At 41.8% G+C, this 23899-nt stretch overlaps 3 protein-coding genes and 2 non-coding genes across 7 annotated transcripts in view; 3 read left to right on the forward strand and 2 right to left on the reverse strand.

Annotated features, from left to right (window-relative positions):
• LOC105832158 (serine/threonine-protein kinase S6KL) overlaps positions 1-20931 on the reverse strand; it is a 47042-nt gene extending 26111 nt beyond the window's left edge. The window contains exons 1-8 of one of the 2 annotated variants that reach the window (XM_012672863.3): positions 20693-20931; positions 20057-20214; positions 19813-19910; positions 19425-19692; positions 19256-19340; positions 19060-19167; positions 18824-18982; positions 18060-18148 (exon numbers count right to left, since the gene is read on the reverse strand). In XM_012672863.3, the coding sequence (XP_012528317.1) occupies positions 18060-18148; positions 18824-18982; positions 19060-19167; positions 19256-19340; positions 19425-19692; positions 19813-19910; positions 20057-20113 (864 nt within the window). In that variant the 5' untranslated portion in view covers positions 20114-20214; positions 20693-20931. Of the gene's footprint in view, positions 1-18059; positions 18149-18823; positions 18983-19059; positions 19168-19255; positions 19341-19424; positions 19693-19812; positions 19911-20056; positions 20524-20692 lie in introns of those variants that run through there. The other variant, XM_036287926.1, reaches the window with a different exon arrangement.
• On the forward strand, positions 6940-14599 carry LOC105832157 (probable serine/threonine-protein kinase kinX). 2 transcript variants are annotated; one of them, XM_036287924.1, is made up of 3 exons: positions 6940-7191; positions 11730-12280; positions 12408-14599. In XM_036287924.1, exons 2-3 carry the CDS (start codon positions 11738-11740, stop codon positions 13380-13382), a joined length of 1518 nt encoding a protein of 505 aa, XP_036143817.1. In that variant the 5' UTR covers positions 6940-7191; positions 11730-11737; the 3' UTR covers positions 13383-14599. The 2 variants fall into 2 exon arrangements, with proteins under 2 accessions (XP_036143817.1, XP_036143818.1); XM_036287925.1 differs by lacking the exon at positions 6940-7191 and adding an exon at positions 11434-11543.
• Trnan-guu lies at positions 17513-17586 on the forward strand. The gene has a single exon. It is a non-coding gene; the product is annotated as a tRNA-Asn (tRNA).
• Trnaw-cca lies at positions 17858-17929 on the reverse strand. The gene has a single exon. It is a non-coding gene; the product is annotated as a tRNA-Trp (tRNA).
• Positions 20932-21011: 80 nt separating the features above from the next.
• On the forward strand, positions 21012-23899 carry LOC105833315 (NEDD8-conjugating enzyme Ubc12). Its single transcript, XM_012674964.3, has 4 exons — positions 21012-21276; positions 21373-21467; positions 21641-21847; positions 22317-23899. The coding sequence occupies exons 1-4, from the start codon at positions 21174-21176 to the stop codon at positions 22455-22457; spliced, it is 546 nt and encodes a 181-aa protein (XP_012530418.1). The 5' UTR covers positions 21012-21173; the 3' UTR covers positions 22458-23899.

Consider the following 23899-nt stretch of genomic DNA (forward strand, 5'->3'; position numbering starts at 1 on the left):
GTCGCTCGCTTGCGATTTGTGGGTCAGGGAGGCGCGAGAGAGGAGGCGAGAAGGAGGAAGAGAAGGCGACAAAAGGAAGAGCACCTCGCCGCCATCGACGCCAGGACGCGCTGTCACCTGGATTGCCACGCGTCGTCATTAATCGTCATTATTTCATAATCAACGGAACATCTGCGCTACATCGGCAGACCGTCCGTTGCGACGATTTAAACACTTGCGCGTTCAAATTGTTTGAGAAACAGCTTTCGAAATTTTTATTAGCTGAAAAAAACTTTGGAGATGCTAGCGGCATCTCCAAAATTAATTGCAAATGTAAATTACAATTAATTACGGTACCGAAGAGAGTGCCTCTGCCTTTCGTCATTTTTCAAGAAAAAAAAAAGACGAGTACAAACCCGTTTCTTAATTGGGATAATCGATTATACGATTACGAAACTCTGTGTTTCTGTACGGAGGAGGCGAAGAATCGAATTAAATTCCGACATTGCGGTCAGCGCTCTGGACGAGAGGGCTCGTTAATTATATCATTAATTAACGAAAAAGTAAACGGTGACGACAGGCAGTCGGTTGCAACCGCGATATCATGGCCCCACCACCTCGTGCCACCGCCATGAAAACCGGACTCGGTTTGGAATAAAATTAGGAGTCAAGTAGTCAAGGTCGGCTGGACCTGCTTAAATGTTGACTTGCTCTCGCTTCTTCTTCATCTTCTTCCTTGCATTTTCTTCATCTTTCTCCGCATTTTCTTTTCCACATAAAACGATCCGAATCCTCTGTTGCTATAGCAACGGCTCATTCACGTTGTGTCATTTTATGGACTTCCATAAGCAATATTATGTAGAATAGGTGTTTAAATAATCGCTTTTAAAGGCGTCTCGTCCGCTCACGCGAGGAGAAAGATCGGTGCGCGAGGAAACGTACGGTTTACTTCGCGTAAACAATGTAGCGCGCCGAAGGACCAGACCTGCACTCTTGGCGCGGTAGCATGAGAGCCATCGAGATACGGGAGCGCCTTTTTTTTTTTTAGATTTTTCATTTCCCCAGAAGCGAACGAGAAGCTACGGGCACGCAGAAGTGCGCGTTATATACTGCTCGTGCAAACAGAACGCAATACTGAAGTTATCGATCGCTCGCAACCAAGTGTCTCCTCGAGTCTTTGACGTTTCTTCACATTTTCATATTTTCCACTCGCGACGGGGAGGAGAGGTCGACTTTGCTGATGGCACCGATGCGATTTTCTTCACGAATAAACAAAGGGAGCGGGGTCGCGTGCCGACGAGATCGACGGTCCAAGCGCGATTTGACGAAAGCCAGGCACATAGATTCTGGAAATCGAACGAGAAAACGCGCTCCTCGCGGGGCGTTGTACGCGCGAAGGACGCGCCGATTCAGCTACCACCGCCGCTCTTCACAATCGGCGCGTATCCTGTACGCATCACCGCCGATCGGCAGTGATTCACCGCGATTAAATAAGAATCACCGCTGGTTAATTGAACGCGCATGATTGCCAAAGGTGAATGGAGAGACGCGTATATACACTTCGTTTCTCACTTCGCGGCTTACAAAGGGGATATCGATATAAACGAGATGTTGCACGGTGTCTAAAATAAGTCATCCAGCCGCGCACGCTGAATGCCAATCAACGGTAATTGTAAAAAGGAATTTTCCAATCAGTTATCTATCGATTATCGTTCTCAGGCAAAACTCTCATAAGACGAAGAGCATGCGATATATCAAAAAGGAGTGGGACTATAAGTAATAATCCAGGAAAAAAAAATTCAACAGCAAATGTAGGGCAGAATAGCCAGTCGATGCACCAAGGTTTTTAAGATCGCTGCATGTTTTAAGGATTCAATACGAATGTATCATTAATTCACGTTACGTGATCGTTTATGAGCGCGACAGGATGAAATGTTGATATTACGAAATTACGATAAGCAGCTGTTAGTGATCGTTCACGACTCCGTAACACAGATCGTTTAGATCGGTAGTGTAACAGCGTCCTCGACGCGTCTCGCGTCAAGATATTTCTAAAACTCTAATTGGCGACTCGTGATTCATCACCGACGAGGCGATTATTTAACGAGTTGATTATCGACGTCGAATACGTAACTGGATCGGTTGAGGAAACATTTTTTTGCAGTCGCGAGACAATCATAAAAAGTTAGCTTGGAAAAAAGAAAAACATCGTGGGATAATATTAAAAAAAAAAAAAACGCGGAACAGACCGTTGTGGTGAAAATCAAGTTCGCGGCATTCGGGTTACTCGCTAAAGCTTCTGCGGAATATCAACCGCAATTCCCGTAATGCAAGGTAATAAAGTTCCGACTTTATGCCGTGTCCTCGCTGCATGTGCTGGACTGTGAAAAATCGCGTCTATGCCAATCCGCATTGTGCGCCGGGCAATGGGACGGAAGGACAAAGTGATGTGACGGATCGATTTTAACGGGAATTTTCAACGACGAATTTCTCCGCGGAAAATCGCGAGATACAGAACACGAAATTTTTTTCCTCGTTCTGTTGAAACAACGGTGTAACTTTTCAATGTTCTTTTCTCACATCTTTGTGTCCGATAATTATGAAACGTAAATTTAAACGTTAAATATTCTCTTAAAGAAGTTTAACGTAGAGCAATCAATAATATTTCGTCATAATATGTATCCAATATGTGTTCACCTTCTTACATTTTTGATTCGTAAGTAAAAATTGATTATGCGGAATTACATGACGAAGGTTTCAATCATTAACGCGGGGAAGCTTTGATAATCTCGTAGAAATCTATCATTCTTCCTCATATACTCGATATCCTTGTCCTAATTCGATAATTTAAATATAATATTATTTTCAATCTCGCGCCTTGCAGGAATCATCCTCCGTCGTCGTCATTATCGTCCTTCGGATGCCTGCGTAAACACGGAATTAATACACAAAATTTGTCTCTACGTGAAGCCGCAAACGTCACTCGTAATTAGTGCTGTTAAAACGACAAGGCGAAGAAACGGCGCTTAGAGCGTCATAAAAACCAATGTAAAAACAGTGTTTGTGTGCACTTTTTCTCAGAGAAACGCGGTTACGCTGTAATCATCGGCATTGCAGTAATTATACCACAGAAACGAATCATACCGGGACTCCCAGTAGCGTATCTTTTGTCGCGATCTTTTTTTTTGTAATCTTATAATCGAGTAAGATATTAGTATATTTTAAAGATTTGCATATTTTTAAAAAAGTGTATCTTTTTTGTGTCCGTTTTCACAAAACTTTTACTCATTTCATAAAAAAAAAAGCAAATTAATGTATTGGTAGAATATAATTCTACTTTCCCATAAAATATTCTAACAGAGCTGCATGCAAAATTGATCTTTTTTTCCTCTTTAAATATTAAAGATAAAAGTTGACTACAAAGGCCGACAGCTTATTTAGTGCTAAAAATTAAAAGGGCTTAGTAAAATAAAATCTCGTTTTACTAGGCATATGCAGGAGTGTCTATTTATAGACGTATGAAGAATTTGTTTTTCCGCAAATAAAAACTTAATAAACGTGCATTATTCTAACGGTATATAACGGTTGAAAATCGCCGGTTGTAAAGCAACCGCCGTCTAAGTCTAACAACTGCGAGAATCCAGGAAGAGAGTACAGCGCTATAAAACGATATATCAAGAAGAGAGCTGATAATAACTACTGAAGAATGTACGCGTTTAATTTTAACCCGCGAATTATTCTTAGCTGACAGTGGCGAAAATAAACATACAAAGTTTACAAATTCCAAGAGAAGTAAATCGATAGTTAAAAATGTTATTTCTACAGGTGAGCAATGCTAATTTTTTCTCGAAAAACTTTGGTTGCGTGATTAAGACCTCATCTTCCAATTTTGTTGTTTCCTGTAAAGATACACAAAATTGATTTATTATCTCCCTTCTAGTTTTCCTCTGTTTATATAAAGCCCGAGAAATATTTTAAACTTTACCAAAGTTTTGCGACAGAAATCGAGGTAAATAGAGAGGAGGTAAGGTCATTGATCTCGACTTGGATAAGCTATAACATACCGTCAGGATTAACATCGTGAATAATTCACGATTTTAATCGCATGTTAATTATTCACGAACCGCGGTATCGACCGCGAAAATCAACGTGTAAATAACGGGTCTTCTACCTCGGTGTATATTCGATACAGAAATATTTTAAAGATAGAGGAAACCTACCAACAAAATTATCTTAATCAGAATATTATGTAAACGTTACACGAGCGTTAAATAGAAATAGCAAATACCTGTTTAGTATTTTTTATCGTAATGATTTTGGACAATAAGAATGTCCTAAATATACGAAAGATGATTTAAATGGCCAGGGTAATAAATTCGTATAAATCATGTACGAAGTGGTTCAACCAACAACCTTGAGTAAATTTAGCAAAGATGAGCAAAGATCGAATGCAAACAGTGCGGTTGAAAGAATAATTTAAAAATGATAATTACATTTCTACGTCGAAATTGTAAGGATCGCATCAATAAGGATCTCGATACTCATCTTCGGAGACTTGAAGAAAAATTGAATAAAAATGAAGAATACCGAATAAATATTACATATACATAATAATTATTACATATACGTAATAATTTTCGGTATATTATTTTCTTAAATACGAAAAAAATCTCGTACAACAAATTCAATTGTGTATAGCTCAGTTTATGCTCATATTGATATATTATCGTTTCATATTAATCTTATTAAGTTTAATATCTAGACTACTATCTTAATATTTTCAATCAAATCTAGATCATCTTTAGATTCAAACTTAATTTATGATATAAATAATTTAGATAAATAATTATTTTTGTTATCACTCAACCATATTTAAAAAAGTAAATGTAATATTGGTAGTGATAATCTGTGATAGTAAATCTGTAAATTGAATTCGAATACCTGAAGGTTCTCTAATAATTTGTGGACTATCTATCGATTAAATCGACACATTTCGGTAAAACAGTCGGCAAATTTTCAATGGGGAATTGTTGCGTCGGATACGTGCGAGACGAAGCTACATGTAAACCGACGGTTTACATAATAGTAACCATGCATACATACTGGCGCGTGTATCACACGCATATACGACTCATCGAGCGTTCCTCGATGAGTCACAGCGGCGAAGATAAAACAATTTACCTGGTCGCGCACGGTTTATCGAGTTCGCAACATTATTCGCGACGCGTAAAATGATGCACGAGCATTCCCCACGTGACACAGATTCTAATAAATCCGTAATGAAAACCAACAAAAAATTGTACTTTGTAAACAGGAAGTATGAGAAAGTCATGTTTACTTATTTCCTCAATAATAATTATTCAATAAAGCAATTTTTCTTCCCTTAAAGATTTCCTTCTTTAAGAATAAAATAGACATTGGTCAGATACTTTCAGTCATTAGACATGTCTGGCACGTGTGAGATTCGTTTACTTTCATTGAGAGAAGCTTCCACTGTAAACGAGAGAAAAATACATAGTACTAACGACACTAATTTAGCTGAAGATCTATCAGGTCAAGTCTTAAGAAGAAGAAGGCGTCAAGTCGTCGAAATCTTATAACTCTACAGTAGTCGGAGAGTATTAAACGCGGCAACAGGTTGGATCACTTAATAAAACTCTCCTAAATTTACCAAGAAATTCTGGAGCACTGGAAATAATACGTCTGCAGAAAAATAGCAGCATTTTTAAGAACAGATCACAGCACGTTTATAGGAAACTGTGAATTTTATTTCATAATCTTCTTGATTGAAAAGCTATTATAAAAATCTTATTTGCGCGCGCGCATTTTTTTTTTAATCAGTTATTCGCGGCGAACGAAAGATAAACGTCGATAGACCCTTTTAAATGTATTCAAGGTTACTCCACATAGCCTGTGTAGCTTTGCCATTACACTTCCGCTCGATATATTGAATGATCCCAAATGAATGCTTTTAAAACACAAATGCGACACGTCATGCCAGTATACGTGAGGTGTGCAGGTGCGTCCACGGCGACCGGTAGCAAGTAAGGACAATTGCATATATAGAAAATGCAATAATTTTCAAAAAAGTATTACAGTTCTGTGAATTGTTGTGCGTAAGAGAAAAGTAAGAAATATAAAAAAATCCCGCGCCTAACAAATATTTCAAGCATTTGATAATCAACGATAATAACTTCAGCATAAAGTATGATAATCACTGTTCTAATTATTGTTAAAAGCTCTTCGTATCTAATTAATTTCGTTATTATTAATTAAGTTTCAGACGTGACTAGAGAATGGAAAGATCTACAGATCCATCTCGGAAAATCGTAATGCATTCTTTAATTTCTTCTGACACTCTGCTACCAAGCACGTCATATAAATTAATTTGTACCATATAAATAGGCAAAACAAACGGCTACAAAACAATAATAGAGAGCTTTGGTCGCCCGTTTATTGCGGAATTCCCGCTCCTAGCTGAACGTACTATACAACGTTCGCTGTTAAAGGGTTAAGCTCGATGAAGGCGTAATGCTATTGGGTCAGCAACACGAGCCACGAGTTACGAATCCATTCCTGAAGATCTTGACGGATTGGGCTCGGGGTAGACGTCGTGATCCAAAACAGAAAGGAGCGAAGAAATCGGCGAGCAAGCCAAGATCGAACAGAACCGAGTGAGAACAAGAAAGAGAAAGAGAGAGAGAGAGAGAGAGAGAGAGAGAGAGAGAGAGAGAGAGAGGAGCCAGAAATGCAAGAAGCGGTGTAGGAGGAAGAAAAAGAGAGGAGGAGGTGCAGAGGACAAGGAGGGAGATAAGGTAGGTAGAGTCCAAGAAGGGCGAAGAGATGAGGACTAAAAGAGGGGACCCTCCCGGCGGCTCGATCGGCGAGGAGGGTCGGGGCCCCCTTGCACGATCCTGGCCGTCAGCACGGGTGGGTAAATGGGTATATAAGCGGGGCCCCGGCGATTCCATCTCGACACACGACCCAACCTTCATCCCGATCGCCAACGGTCCTTCGCAAACGAGCATAATCGCACGCGCGCGAAAAACAAAGTACTTTCGTTCTCCGATCGATCGCGCCCGATTCGAAGTTCGTGCGAACCGGTGAGAGCCGATCCGCGAGGCCAGGAGAAGAAAGAGCAAGCCGAACAGGAGAAATCCGTGCCCGACTCGACTGGCAACAGTTTCACGCTTACGGAGGAGAGAAAAAGACGTGAGTACAAACACAAGTTTCGCTCCCAGTAGAGTTTGGCTAATCCCCCCCCCCCGCCCTCCACCACTTCCCGTTGATCGAGGAAACTCACCGCGCTCGCGGGAAACGATCTTTCGACAGGAACTCGATGAATCTGCCGCTACGGATTACCCGACCTGACGTTTCGATCGATCGATCGATCGAAGCGCGGATTTCTTCGTTCTGGCGAACCGCGCGAACCGAATCCGCGAAAATAATTACGTAAATGCCAAGTAGAACTTTTCTGACACGTTACCGATTTATTTACTCGTTTATTTTTCGATCAAAAACTTATCTCTTCATAAGTTTAGCTCCGAATCGAGTTGCGTGATAGAAAATCCAGTGGGCGCCGATCATCGAGACCGGTCGACGAAATCTCGAGTCGCAGTGACATGTGCGGTTGGTTGGACACGGCACGATTATTAGTCTCGCGTTTGCTGTGCACTTTTCCCGACTCAGCGCGCAGCTGTAGCTGCCATTTCTTTCGCAATACGCGTAGGACTCGGCTTTGCCGCGACAACGGCGGTGATAGTTTTGAAAGTGGAGCGCGATAATGCTATTGTTCGCCATCCGCGCTTGTATCCGTTCATTCAATTAGTCGAGGCGCGGCGAACGTGGATTTTCGAAATAGCGAGCAACGACAAATGCCTCGGCAAACGCGCCTCCGCCATCAAAGAGAATCGCAATCCGCTCACCATCAAGCCGTTTGTACGAGAAAACGACTAAAAAATATTTATCGTATTAAAGTCTCCGTTTTTTTTTATTTACATTCACGTTGGTATTTTAATTCCGACAAAAAAATAACAAAGATAAAAAAAACTAAAATAAAAAGTAAAAATGTTGCATGAATCACTATTGTTAAGTGTATCGTATTATATTTCTTACAATAACCATTAATTTTCGATAAATATAAATGTACCTAACGTATAAAGAAATTTTGTGAATCCAATTAAATTTTTTATTTAGTATCGATTTCTGTGGTTCTTGTGACACAGACTCGTAAAAGCATCATTTCATTTGAGATCATCGACAAATGACGTAGAATTGCAATACATAAACGTACATTCTAAATTTATTAAAAAAAAGAACTGAAAATTTCACATCTCGATTTTCCCGCTGGACGTGCGTCGCAACCAAAGGGTTAATAAAGAGAAATTAGGAGGTCAAAGCGAGGAAACGCGTGCGTCGCTCGCGTGCAGGCCACGCTCCGTCGTTATCGTTGTACATACACGTAATTTGTAAATTTCTCAAGGAGCAACCGTGCGCGCGCGCGCGTGTTTGCGTAATTTCGCGTCGTCCCCCGGTCCGCGCGCTCCTTCTCCCGGCCCCTAATTAGCTGGCTTAATCTGTCAATCTGCGAATTACCTGCGCCGCCGTTGGCGACGTTGACTCGAGGTCGCCAACCGGCGACCGTCTTCTTCCCCCGGCAATTTCGCAGTCGGCGAGCGTCGAACGTGCGCCGAATCTCCGTTAGGAATCAAGCGGAATCCTCCCCGCGAGTTCTCACGACGTAGCAGCCGCTCGCGCGGGGTTCAAACGGATTTCGTGACTTTCGCGCTTGCACGACTGCGAATCGAACGAGAACGAGAAGGAGGAGGAGGAGGAGGAGAAGAAGGAGGAGGCTTTTGCGGCTTCGGATTAGACGAGCGGACGTCGCTCTTTCAACACGCCGCAATCAGGAAAGGCCGCGAAGCTGAAAGGCTAGAAGAAAGAGAGAGAGAGAGAGAGAGAGAGAGAGAGAGAGAGAGAGAAAGAACAGAAGGCTATAATCATTGACGTTGGAGCGCTCGGCGGCGCGCGCGACACTTCTTTGTAAGTGTAGTACCATTATTACACCTCTGATGATCTTGATGAGGTAATCGACGTCCATCATCTTTCACAGGCATTTCCTGCGTCTATCGACCTGGGCCGCCGAGCACTTATCAACGCGCGTCAATCCTCCTCGTCGAAACTTCATATCGTATTTCTTCTTAATTCTTTCGCTTCTGCTTTTTCTTCTCTCCCTTTCTTTTTTTCCTCCTCCTTCCGAGGAGCGCGCGGGAAACCGGAAGATCGCATCGACAGCGAGCGAGATCGACATGAACACCGGTCCGTTTGTTCGTGTCCTCGCGTAATCGCCTTAGTAGGAAATAATTAACCGACACGTCCGTGTGACGCACGGACAACAAAGTCGACGGCTGTATACTACTTGAATTGGCTCGCAATTAAGTTTACTGCGACCACGCGCCGCCGCCGCGCATCCGGTGTAATTACATTCGCCGTGGGCTTCATTCCATGCGAATGCAAATATTTGGAGACCTCAGCTGCCTCTCCGCCTCTCTCGTAGTTTACGATTTACCCGTCGAAACGACCAGGCGAGACTTGCAGAGACTTCTCAGGTTACAGCAATTACCATGGAGATCAGAATCAGCTTACGCAATTAGCAAATAAAAAGAGGTTCCTGTTTGCGATTCCCTGCTCGATTCCCAGGTGCGGTTGTTTTCTTTTTTTGCTACCGTGACGCGAAGCGGTTTACGACGAACGCGTCGATATCACGGTCGGCTTCGGCAAGAAATGCGTAATAGCTGCAACCGTCGGCGGCGATCGCATTGCCAAACGCGCATTGCCCCCCTCGTTCTCGCCGTAAAAACTGGATCCTTTTGCCGCCTCTCGCTCGCTGTTCTCCGCAGCTACGCCACGCCGTTCCCATCTTCGTCGCCACTTCTCTCCCACACTCGGCAGTGCATTCCGGTTTGCCGCGACACCGGACACAGTTTCCACGAGGCGTTACGCCGTTACGACGAGCGCAGCCCCCGCTCTCCGAGGAGCGATTTGAATCGTTACTATCCGTGCGAGAATAACATCCGTGTCCCGCGACTCTCTTCCAATTACGGCTAATTAAATGCAGAATTATGACGCCTCTTCCACAACTCGCGAATTTCTAATTAATTCGCACGTTATCGCGCACCAAGAAAAAAATGTTGTTGATTCGACAGAATTTTCCAATTAAATTAAAATTTTATCAGTTTAAGAATTTATGCATTTAACTTAAATGTACAAATTTCAATTCATGTATTTATATAATTAATCCAAATATATAAAAACTGGAATTGACAAAATTTAACTTAAGTTGGAAAATTTAGTCAAATTAACAACCTTTTTTTTTTTCTCAGTGCGAGAACTCGTTTGCGCTTCATGACATTCAATCGGTGCTTGAAAGAGACTCTCCTCGTTAAGCGCGATCATCGTACAATAGTAATTTTTTTATCATCGAGTTCTCATTGATCAATCGATCGACAACTGTACGCAGAATGGCAGGGCCTGGAGTGGAAAAAAGCGATTGCTGCTGTCGCTAGTGGCTGCGCTTAACTCGAGCGTTAATGCGCGCCGAGATCCGGCCGCGCCGACTCGATGACGCGTGAACACCGCGTCGTTTGTCTCCGATTTCACGTATACGCCTACTGGCGAACGCAGAATAGCCTAGTGTTTCGAGCGTATGTACTTTGCGACGCGAAGATCGGCAAAGTGAAGCTCGCGACGTAAACACACTGTCTAGATGTCTTAGCAATCCGAATCAGACGTCGAAAATAAATCAACTTCACGTTTCATGAGTGCAGACCCGTTGAAAGGCCCGTAGAGGATCTGTTCAAAATTAAAAGTATAAATCTAAATAATAAGAATTTATATCTTCCATCGCTCGTAACTGAGACACTCGCGATCCCCAAACTAAATTTCTGAACGCAAAAGCTTCGTTCGAGACGCAAACCATCTCGTTTCCATCCTGCGCGTGACGAAGGATCGTGCATGGCGTCGTATATTCTTTTCTACATTTTTACGGAGAGAGAGAGAGAAAGAGGAATTGAACGCGCGCGGAGAAGCCGTAAACGCGAGCGCGTAGCAAACGAGCGTGAGGGGCACGCATCCTGTCATTAGCGCGCCATAATGTTCGCCTTATTCGATGCATTCGGTTCAATGTCATCCGTCCCTCTCCTTCCTGCCGATTCTCTCGCGGCAGCCCTGATCGTAGTCAACATTTTCCTCCCCCCGAAGCCCTCCCTCCACACGGCTCTCCTCCCCTCATTAGCAATCATAGCTGTTGTCCTTTCGTCTCGCGATCTACAACCGGGCCATTCATACGCGTCTCGGCCATTCATGCCAAGCTGACAGCCTTGTCCGTCTTCACGTCCGCTCGCCTAACTGGAAGATTGCGCATCTCAATGTCTTTTCGGTGTAGATTCCAGCGAGTTTCGTTAGACGCGGTGGCAAGACGAAAAACGATCATGATACATGCGTTAAATGTCGTCTAACAGTATAATCGGTAGTAATTTTCGTTGTTTTTACCCGCACTTGTACAGGTACGTCATAAAGTTGATTAAGAAAAAAAATCTTCAGATGCTTTCGTAATCATTGTAATTACAAAGAGACTTTATTGCGCGATAATTACCGATATTTCAAAATATCGCATAAATACATCTTTTTCGACGAAGTGTAAAGTTTTAGCAGTACAATGTAATCTAACATCGAACGTTTTTGCTTTGCAGATATCACGATGCTAAAGTTTGCTGTGGTAATGGTATGCCTCTTGGGGCTGAAGATGATCGCTGCCATGCCAGTGGCGGATCACCACGAGGGTCACGAGCAACAACCGCAGGCAGTTGCACCCCTCGTCGAGAAGCCCGCGGTGGAGTCCCTGAAGGCGGCGGAGACGGCACCGCAGAGCAGCGCGGCCGCGGAGCCTGCGGCGGTGGCCGGTCAACCGGTACAATCGGCGGCCGAGCAAGGTGCCGCCCCGATTGACGAGCCCGCGGTGAGGCGCAGCGACTCCAGCGAGGAGGTCCAGCCGGTCGAGGCGAAGAAGGACGAGCCGCTGCAGCCGGAGCAGTCGAAGACGGTGTCCGAGGAAGTTCAGGCGCAGTCCAAGTCCTCCGAGGAGCAACTCGAGGAGAAGGAGGAGCCGAAGGTGTTGGCCACCGCCGAGGCCGAAAAGAAGCAGGAACAGCAGGAGACCCTGAAGGAAGCGGCGTCCGACACGAAGGAGGCTGTGCAGCCTGTGCCGCAGCAGCAACCGGTTGAAGTTCCGGTCGAGAAGAAAGTAAGTTTCTTGTCCCCCCCCCGATTACATAAGCTTTCCTCGGTCCTTTTCTATCTTGCCTTTCCTTCGCGCCATTCCTAAGTCAAGCTTCGTATCTTCTAATTCTGCATCGGCATATTTTTTTCAGGAGGAACCCGTAGCCGTCGAAAGTAAGAGCGCGGAGGCGGCCGAACCCGCGGCCGACAAGCCCGTTGCGGTTGAGAAGCGCGCGGACGACGTCGCTGAGAAAATCGCTAAGAAGGAACCGGAGGAGAAGAAGCTGGAGGAGCCGGTAGCGCAGCCAGCCCCAAAGAAGGAAGAGCCCGCGGAGATTCCCACGGTCGCCGCCACCGAGGAGAAGAAAGTCGAAGCGCCGGCCGAACAGCCGAAAGAGTCTGAGGGCCTTATCCATTCGCTCGCCCATGCCAAGATCGAGGACAAGCGCGTGACCCGCGACGCCGAGGAATCCGCCGCGCCAGCAGCTGCCGCCGCCGCCGCCGACGCAGCTGCAGCCCCCGTCGCTCAGGAACCGGCTGTCCAGGTGCAGGAAAAATCCGTGCCCGTCGCCGAGGCCGAGCAGCCCGTACAGCAAGCCGCCGCGCCGGTAGAGGAACCAAAACCCGCCGAGAAGAGCGAGAAGGTCGAGAAAAGCGAACAGCTGGAGGCGGCACCCGCCGAGCAGCCGGCCGTCAAAGTCGAGGAGCCGGTCAAAAGCGAGGAGAAGGTAATCGAAGTAGCCGAAAAGGAGGCTGAGAAGGAACCGAAGAGCGCCGAATCTCCAGTCCAGCAGGTGGAAGTGGCCAAGGAGCAGCAACCCGTGCAATCTCAAGAGTCCAGCCAGATTAAGCGAGACGCGGCGGAGGCGGGCTTGGCCGAGCTGCCTCAGGCCAAGTCGGAGCTTCCGGCTGCCGAGGAGCCGGTTCAACAGCAGCCACAACAACAGCAACAGCAACAGCAGCAAGAAGCCGCCAAAGAGGTGAAGGAACGCTCCAACGACTCCTCCGAGGAGAAGTCCGCCGAGGACAGCAAGGAAATCAAGAGTAGCGAGGAGGACAAGTCCTCCGAGGAGCAGAAGGACGCCAAGCCCAAGCTGGGGGAATTGCTCCCGAAGCCCGAGCAGTAAATCTCGGCGCGGGAAGAGTTTGATTGATGAGTAACCTCAGCGCGGCAGCAACAGCAGCAGCAGCAGCATCATCTCGAGGAGAAGAGAAGAAGAGGAGGAAGATCGCTCCTCTTAAGGATCGGGACGAGCTCAGGCATCGGCGTCTCTGGCCACCTTTGGACGCGAGGCACGAGTTCGTCGCGAGACGAACAGGAGCGGAAGTGAGAGCGAGAGCGAGAGCGAGAGAGAGAGAGAGAGAGAGAGAGAGAGAGAGAGAGAGAGAAGAGTGCGTGCGTGTGCGTGCGCGTGTACGTTTGTGTGCGAGAGAGCGAGAATGTGAACGTCGGAATGTCAGAGTAAGAAAGCCATTCTCAGCGACGAATTCGGAAAGTGTGAAAGTACCGTACACAGCGTGAATGAGAGGGAGAGAAAGAGAAAAAATAAAAAGAGAGAAAGAGAGAGAGAGAGAGAGAGAGAGAGAGAGATAGAGCGCGCGAAAGAGCGACCCCATCGACCCCATCGATCTTTCCATATAGGATAGGGTTGTCCGATCTTCGACGGCGCACTACGATCTCGGTAGCGCATCTCCAGGAGCGCGGGACGAGATCGCGTGTTCACCGGATGCCGCGACACGGGGCGAACGACACCACGTATCGATCGTACCTTCGATACGCCGGCGATCGACGTTCCGACAGACGGAGAACACACGACGGTCCATTCACGACGGGATGCGGCATTCTTGTGTTCGTCCTGGCGGACATCGCGATCTGTCCGCGGGGACGAACTCTGTCCCCCCCTCCCCCGTCGCCTCCCCAATCGATATCTTTCATCATCCTTCTTATAGACTCCCCATTTCCCTCTGTGTCCCATCCGAAAAATGGCACACCCCCACTGCAACACCTGATAAACTCATCCCGATAAACTATATAGTAAGTAGTAAGCTCGACTCTCTCTGTCTTCTTTTTAGAGATACATGTGTCATTATTATTATTATTATTATTATTATTATTACGATTTAGTACCAGTACCACTATTATTATTAATATTATTATTTGTATTATTGCTATCATCATCGTTATAATAATAATTATTATTACTGTGAATCTCCCGACGTGTTACTGCCACCAATCTGATCTAAAGATCATTCGTGTTCGTTCATTGCGAGTTCCGAATGTTCATCGCATTCAAAACTTATTAATATATATAAAATTATAAAATACAAATTTTATATGACAATAACCATCACGAGACTTACTCGATTATTATGACGATGTTTTTCGAGCAAGATGTTGAAGTGAAAATGAAGACTTTGAGTAACGTAATTTTTCGTCAACACGTAATATTCCGATACACCATCAATACGTGTGTAAAATTTCACGCAAACTGCTCTTCTCAGAGCCTAACTTATAAATCTGTAGTAAGTCGCTTTTGAGCTGCAGCGCGAAGCGCACTTTCAGCAAGAGTTACGATCGCACGAAGCGGTTGTCGAGTATCTGCGAGGTGTCCGGAAAACGAACGCGCTCCGGTTGAATGATGCATCGGTGAAAAGATAACGGAGCGGACGCGGCGAGAAGAATGGATGCGAGAGAGCCACGTGTCGCTGCGTGAATCGCTCACCGATAAAAACCTAAGCATGCGATTTGTGTGGGGATTCGTGTTATAATGTTAGATCGTCGTGATAAGCCGCGATTTGTCAATCACCGACGTCGCGCTTCAGCATCACAGATACGACGACGACGACGACGACGAGGATCAACGCCGCGGGTTGTAACAATTTAACGAGTGACTCACGAAGTGAGCACTTAGTTGACAGCGCGGGTATAGAGTAACGTACATAGAGTACATACGTACCGTGTCAGATACGATAATCGGGGGCTTCCGCCAGCCGATAAACATCTTCGCACTTCTCTAACAAGAGACAACGAGCGTGCACCGGCAGCGAATTGAGTAAATGATAATACCCCCTTAATTTACGACCCTTAACCCTTTACCGTGCCCACTTTATCCACAAATCGTTTACGTTATGCAATAAGATCAAATACAATGTCCGTTATTGCATTTCACGATCGTGGAAAATTTTAATTTTTCTTTCCGCTGAGATACGGGCTTTTGCGATTTCCTTATCGGGTAACACATTTTTATTCGAGAGAATTATTAATCACGGAGAGCTGTCCGGATTCCCATCATTAATTACAATTTACGCATAGAATGATTAATTACAGAAAGCTTATCGAGCATTTTCAAACAATTTTTTGATGGATGGTACAGAAACATCTGAGTTTCTTTTAGATAAATGAAAAAATGATTATGTGCACACATCGCAAGTTAAAAAATAATTTGAAGATATATTTACTGTACAATATCTTCAGAGATAAATTCTCTCTCTCTCTCTCTCTCTCTCTCTCTCTCTCTCTCTCTCTCTCTGTCTCTCTCTCTCTTTCTTTCGTTCATCACGGATAATTTAAATATCCGCTCCTGAGATAAAGAACAAAGTGCCCATTAATTACATTTACACAGAGTTAATAATTACGAAAAGTTTATTGAGCTTCACAAATAAATTTTAATGGATAGCACAGAAATGTTTCTCCTTTTTTAAATAAAGAAATGATTATGTGCACTCATTGCAAATTAAAATGCAACTTCAAAAAGAAGATATATACCGAAAGAACGTTTGTTAAAGTATTTACAAGTTATGTAGATACAGATCTGAAAGTAAGTTTGTTGAACATCGAAATAATTATTCAAGCATGATGGACAATGTTGTAAAAAATGTCAACCTAATTTTACAGATACCTTAACAAAATCGTTCTTTTTATGCATGTATGTCATATTTTACTCTTCAGAGTTAAGTTATTATCACGGATAATTTTAAGAAATAATTTTATCCGACTCAAAGCTAAAGAACTGTCATAATGATTCTCATTAATTGCATTTACACAGAATGATCAAGCCATAACCGTTTGGCTTTTGTCTTTCGGATAGATAAAGAAATAATTATATACACACAAAACGCAAATTAAAATACAATTAGAAGGAAAGATATATACGCCGTATATTAAAACATCTTCAGGGATATCGTTCATCGTGGGAATTTAAGAATCTAGCTGCGAGCTAAAGAATCATCTGGATTCTCATAATGCGTAGAAAGCGCAATAAATCCCACCAAGGGTGCAGTAAACTGCCACCAAGAGCCGATCCGTTGATTTACGGCGTCACAGCCCGATCCTTTCTATTCTCGCGCGAATGCAACACCATAACGAATCGACTACCCGCGGAGAATGCATCTTGCATAAGAACCCCAGCGGTCGCGCAATTGCCCGCGAATGTCGCATCGGCGATCCGCGGCGGCGCGGCCAGGCCGACATTTCCCCTTAGTGCATCGATTCATCAAAGGGCGAGCGAGCAGCTCTATCGCACGGCGATGCATCGGGTAGGTATAGGCGTAAACAACAGACCACGGTGCATAAGGTGAGTGCACCCGGCGAAATGTCAAGGCATAAGAGAGAAAGAGAGAGAAAGAAAGCGAGACAGAAAGAATTTTGCAACACGGAGACTGTTTCGTTTCGCTATTTGCCCTACATTATCGCCGTGTAACATTCTAAGTGCCTTCACAAATAATAAACAAGCTGCATTTACGTTAAGCAGCAAAAACATCGGCTATTTGACGCTATAGAAGCATCTGCTTTCCTTTCTCTGTTCTTAAATTAAATCTGACCTAAGAAATTTCGTTTTTTGACGCTAGATTATTCGCCGTAGATTAACAAATCATTGCAGCTATTATTTAAAAATTTATTGCGGTAAAGTCTCTGCAAAGTATCCTATTTTTGAAAAAGTCATTTAAAAAATCATAAAAATCCTACATAGTATATAAGTAATACATTACATTAATTAAAAAATTAAATGACATAAACCATTAATTATAATGATAATTAGAATAAACAATTAATTAAAATGCATAATATAGAATTTTAATATGTAAGAATGTGACCTTTTTCAAGAATTGACTTATGCGATTCAGATTTTGCATTCTTTTTTCTTTAAGTTTTAAAATTCAACTTATTTATAATTTTCTGATTAATATTCATGAATATTACTTTATGAGAAGTGGACGATAAACTGTAAGTACACTTGGAAGGAAGATTGAGTCAAATGCCTCCGTGGCGCAATCGGCTAGCGCGTTCGGCTGTTAACCGAAAGGTTGGTGGTTCGAGCCCACCCGGGGGCGATTTTTTTAAATTTATTTTTATTATTATTTAATCATAATCGAACATTATACACCAACGCGGTAATTGTTTTTAATATTAAATATCAATAATTTCAGATGTAACTTAGGCACGAACTTTACAGTGTACTATTTTAATACAGATGAAACCTACAGTCAAACATTTTCAAAATAAATGCGACATAGAAAAATGACTAATAATTAACAAAATAATTAATTACTATTACGGTTTTTAAGTAAGAAAAAAAAATAATTAGAAGAAAAAAAAACAACTTGACCCCGACGTGATTTGAACACGCAACCTTCTGATCTGGAGTCAGACGCGCTACCGTTGCGCCACGGAGTCTTACGATGTCCTATCCTTCTAGTGCAGTGATACGTCTAGTGATGTACTCAAAACGGAGACACGTAAACAACATTGAATGACGCTCGTAATAAAATGATATATAAATATGTACTTAAAATTTAACACGTACCTCATTTGTGAGTAGAACGCAAGCTAACACCCCTAGAGACCACCAATCGACCTCCTGTCCATAATATTCCTTCTTTAGAATTTCTGGTGCTGAAAAATCATAATAAAAGATTTGCATAAGTATGACAAAACAATATAAAAGTGCATTTTTTGTACTATATTGTTAAAATTTAATAAAGGTAATAAAAAAACTAATAATCTTGTTACTTTAAGCAGATTGCATATATAAATAAAATTATATTCTTGAAATAAAAAGTCTATATACTTTACATGCCATCTTAACTTTTTAATAAATAAGAATACTTCTTATCTATATATTAAATTTATACTTCTTATCTATAATACCCTTTAAAGTTAAAAAAATATGTTTTTAACAAACTTCTAAACAGTGACATTTTTTATGTAGATCACGTTTTATTTTAGGTTTATGACAATTATATCTTTATAATTTAATACATAGCCTGTTCTTTTTCGCTGCACTGCTGCACTGGTGCAACAAGTTAGAATGAAAAAAAAATATTTGTCTCACTTTAATTTGTTGCACCAGTGTACCAGTGCAGCTAAAAAGAACAGGCCTATAGTCATTTCAGTACAGTGTTTGGTGCTCCAAACTTTAAACATTGTAATATTTCAATAATGAATGAAACGGTAATAAAAAGTAGCTCAAAGAGCTAATCTAATTTCAGACAACATGCACGTTTAAAAAATCAATATTTATAATTTTTATTAGATTGCTATTATAAATATATTTACACATTTTCTTACCCATATATTGGGGTGTTCCGCAGAACGTGTTCGTTCGTTCTGTGCGATGTAGCCATTTAGCTAGACCAAAGTCGATAATCACAGCGTGGCCTTCTTCATCAAGTAGAATATTGCTCGTTTTCAGATCTCTGTGTACTATACCAGCGTTGTGTAGAAAATCTATGTAGGACATATATTTTTAATTAAGACATAAAATCTAGATCTTATTAATAAGAAATTATACAAATTATTCTTACCTACAGCTAAGGCAATTTCAGCTACATATATCCTAACTACCTTTTCAGGCAAACAGCCATACTCGTCGACTAGTGAAAATAATTCTCCCCCAGAAACATAATTCATCACTGCAAAATTTATCCGGTCTATTAGTTTATAGTCTATTAGCTTAGAGAATTATATTAAAATTTAAATGCTGTAATAACAGGAACGTACATATATACAGTGTCTTCCTGCCTTGCCATCTATGGACGGAATTTATTATGAAAGGATGATGCCCAACCATTCTCAGTATTGATGCCTACAAAAAAAAATAAAACACTAAGATCTCTTATATATCACATCAATATCTTTATCAAAAAAGTATTATCTCATACACACGTACTTCTTGCTTAGCTTGTCTGACACAATTCTCTGCCACAATCATAGCTTTGCTGATCACCTTCAGTGCAAATATCTGACTAGTTTCTTGCTTTCGCATCTTGTATACTTTCCCGTAAGCACCCTTAGCTATTACATCTAGGAAGGTATAGCCTGACTTCAGGGATACCTCCTTAACTGGAAATTCTGGCAGGAACATCGACTGCAAGCGCGATATTGGCCATACTGTTTTGGAAGATGCATGAATATCCTGTGTAGCGCCTTTAGTCCAACTGAAATAAACAAAAACGAGTTTAATTCTTTTATTCAGCCATGATATTTAAAATATACGGAGCTCTATTATCAAGGATTATAATGACAATTACATGAAAGGATTATATGAACTGTGTTACCTTCTGTACGAAGCACGGGACCATGATCTCTCCTCCGTGGAAGTCTGCGTTGTCACACCATTAACACAGCTTCCACCAAGCAAGTCACTGAGACTATACTGTAAATTAATAACATTATCTTTAACACTGTCACACAATGCATAATATTTAAAATACTTAATATAAATATAACAGGTGCGACACTTGACAAAAGTGCACAAAATATATTGTAGGTTAGGATACACAAATCTAAAACAATACTCACCTGACTGTCATACTTCTGCTGATTATGATAGCTCCTCTTGACGCTGGAGTTGCCCATCCAAGTGACCCTGCTCCGATCGATCGTCGATCCTCTCAAACGACGACGGGCGGGCGACGATTCGAAAGCGGCGCTTCTCTATACATCATTCCGCCAAGTCGCTACAGTTAAAACTAATTAAAACACAGGGCGCGTACCGCCACTAATTTGTTTACGCGCGTATTATATTGTCAAGCGCGTGAATATGCGCGGCGCCTACGGTTGCGTTATCTCGCACGCCAGTGTCTGGCACGCGATGATTACTTGTAAAATTATTAATTACTATCAATTATTACAAGAAATTCAGCTACTTTGTGTCTCAGGGTCGTCGAACGTAAAACGTATGCAGCGAAAACAAATGCTAATACACGGCAAACGAAACAAAATTATATTATAGTGAATCATTAAAAATCCATGTTTGGTTTTAATTTACGGCGATCATGCGCAGTATGCGAGTCAACTCGTCGAAGGTCGATGAATTGCACGATGGCGGGAAGTGACAAAAAAAAATACACGCTTTCAAATACCTCACGCAAACAGGACGCACGTAATCTTGTTAGGACGTTCCACGGCCGAATAAGCGAAACTTAAATTACTCACAATAATAATAATTCCATGCGACGGAGAGGAGGTAGAAATGCAGATTGTAAAAGCGCGAAACACCGTCCATGGACTTGCGCAGTGAGTGCGATTGTGGATTGGTGGCGTCATTCCTTGGCGTACACGCATACTCCTTTGCCATCTAAATGCCTCCGTCGGTAACAAGGCGCGCCAGCGTTACCGATCGCGCCGAAATTCTTGTGTCGAAGAACGTTATCGACATCCGAAAATGGAGAATCATCGTGCGCCGTGACATCAGCGTGCCCATGATTGCCCGTCCACGTGACACTAGCCAGTAACCACGACTGCGCCGCCTGTGCGTGCGAGTTTGCGGGACCAATCGTGCGATCGGATTGATCCCGTGGTGTCAAGAAGTCGTACGGATTTTCAGGGGCGAATTTTGTATGCCGTTTGCGACCGCGGTCCGTGTCCGAGGCACTTGTATGTCAGCCCGCGTCGGTGTCGAGCGTGCATTCTAATTATGATCAAGCTATTCTCACTGAAACAAGCAAAAAAAGATGGCGAGTCACCCAAGGCTGGTACCCAGAAGAAGGCGTCCGCGGCACAGCTGAGAATCACAAAAGGTTCGAGAATCAATTTTGGACCACGTTATCACGACGTCTGTCTCTCCTGCCCGCTGTCTCTTTTTCTGGCTCTCACCAGGTGTTCCTCTTTCACAGATATAAACGAACTGAATCTCCCAAAAACGTGCGGGACTGAATTCCCGGATCCCGACGATTTGCTGAGCTTTAAATTAATCATTTGTCCAGATGAGGTGAGTAGACGCTCGTTCAGAGCTCCTTACTGTAGGTCAATCACTCTTACCGCGTCTCGTCCTGTCGGAAATCTGAAGCGTTTTCAGTACAGACCATCAACGACAGTTTTATCAATACCAACAGTGGTCCTGTATGTTTTACAACAATTTGAAGGTTTATTAACTTGTTTCAGGGATTTTACAAAGGTGGTAGGTTTGTATTTAGTTTTAAAGTTGGGCCCAATTATCCACACGAGCCACCTAAGGTAAAATGTGAGACTTCGGTGTATCATCCCAATATCGATTTGGAAGGTAATGTGTGCCTCAATATTTTAAGAGAGGACTGGAAGCCTGTGCTCACAATCAACTCCATCGTTTATGGTCTTCAGTATCTCTTCTTAGTACGTTTGATTCTGTTAATAGGATTTCTAACTGCAACATTTGATAAATAAACTCTTGTAGTTTCTTACGAGAGAAGTTTGAATTTTTATAAATATGTGTATGTATATGTGACTAACTATTTTCCAATTTCAAATAATAACTATGTGTGTTAAAACATAAGTATACATAAAATTATTATTGTAATTTAAGTAAAAATTTTTGTATTGATATTGAATTGGGACATTTGATATGACAGGACGGTAGAATCAAAATAATCTGTCCTGTCAAAAATCATCTGATTACGTTATATGTACATATACATATTATATGACACTGGAAGAGATTGTTATTAATAGAAAAATTCATATATAGATATGAAGGATGCATGGAACTTTACTTTCGACACATTACTATTTTTAATATCTAATCACTGTCTGTTGTTTTGTTCGAAGAATAGATGGTGATTTGACAGGAATAAATGTTTTACAGGAACCAAATCCTGAGGACCCATTAAATAAGGATGCAGCCGACGTTTTGCAGACTAACAGACGGGCTTTTGAACAGAACGTAGCAAAAGCGATGCGAGGCGGTTATGTAGGATCCTCTTATTTTGATAGGTGTCTCAAGTGATACAGTGCCTCGACATCAATACTGTACACACTTCTCCAAGGACTCGCTATAGGTGAAGAGATCCTGAACTACAGAATGAATGCAGGATTGCACGATGTCCTGATTATCACTTGCGTGATAACATTAACATATTTACTTTTTTTGTGTCTTGCCAGGCCTATACACATTTAATTTTGGGGGAAGAAAACTTTTTATTGCTGTAAAACCATGGCGGCACACTTAAATGCCATCGTTTATTGTTTTCCGATAATTACTAAAAATGTTTATCGGCCGTGGCATTATTTTAGTGAATTTGAAGTGCAGTGTTGAGGGGAAAGTAGAATTATAGTTTGACATTCGACAGATAATAGATGTTACGACGATTAATATTACGTACATACAATTCCGGACTTCCTGAAATTGGAAAGTTTCCAGAATTTTTAAAACCTGTATTTTTTTAGATACCTTAATTTATGAAGTATTTATTTTCTAGGGGGAGAGAAGGGATAACTGAGTTTCATAATAACTTCACTGTAGCATCTATCAAAATCTACTTTTCATTTAAATATATGTACACAAGTAACTTCTGTATTGACTGAGAATGGAATATAAGGCTGTTACAAAACTGCAAACAGTTTTTGTTTGGATTTTCGCAAACAGCATATTTTTACACCCGACAAAGTAGAGGTCTCTTTCGTAATATACGTAAAAATAACGATCTAACATCTCTTTTTTTTTTATGAAACAAGTTGAAATTTATTTCATACTAAGCAAAGAGATTGGTTTTGCTTCATGTACAAGTACAAACCTTACGGCGATCAACTAGCAAATACGAGATTACAATCATGGAGATTTGTAATGCTACAAAATTTAATTTATTATATTTCATAATTATACTAGAAATGTTGGAAAGTATATTTTGAACGTCACGCTTGTACAGAGTCTATACAAAATAATTGAGCATATCTCAATGTAGTTTAGAAAAATTGATACATGCAAGAATCACAGAAATACTTGTATAACAAAGTGTGTTGAAATGTGCCACCGATACTTCTTTCTGCTACTTGCTCTTGTATTGATGTATAAATCCGAATATTTAGGTAACATCATATATATCTCCACAATCTGTATGCACTTTGTAATTCATAATCGTAAATATGTATAATTGTTAATAAAAATAACAAATAATTGAGATAAACTATATTTACACATGAGTTAATATGGAAAATATTTTTACTTTTAATCATAAATTATGTCACAATAAATTTTAATATCTTTGTGGACGATCTCATTAAAAAAATCTACGATTGTGAATTTCAAATTACTACGACTGCGTATATTTTGTTGTTTACTAAATATATTTAATTAGACAAATGTAAAAGAGAGCTAAATGCTAATCCACAAACATATTGTAAACTCCAGAAATAAAGGATCTTGGATAAATAAATAAATGACAGATACAA

The sequence above is a fragment of the Monomorium pharaonis genome, chromosome 6, assembly GCF_013373865.1.
Source record: "Monomorium pharaonis isolate MP-MQ-018 chromosome 6, ASM1337386v2, whole genome shotgun sequence".
Lineage (NCBI taxonomy): Eukaryota > Metazoa > Arthropoda > Insecta > Hymenoptera > Formicidae > Monomorium > Monomorium pharaonis.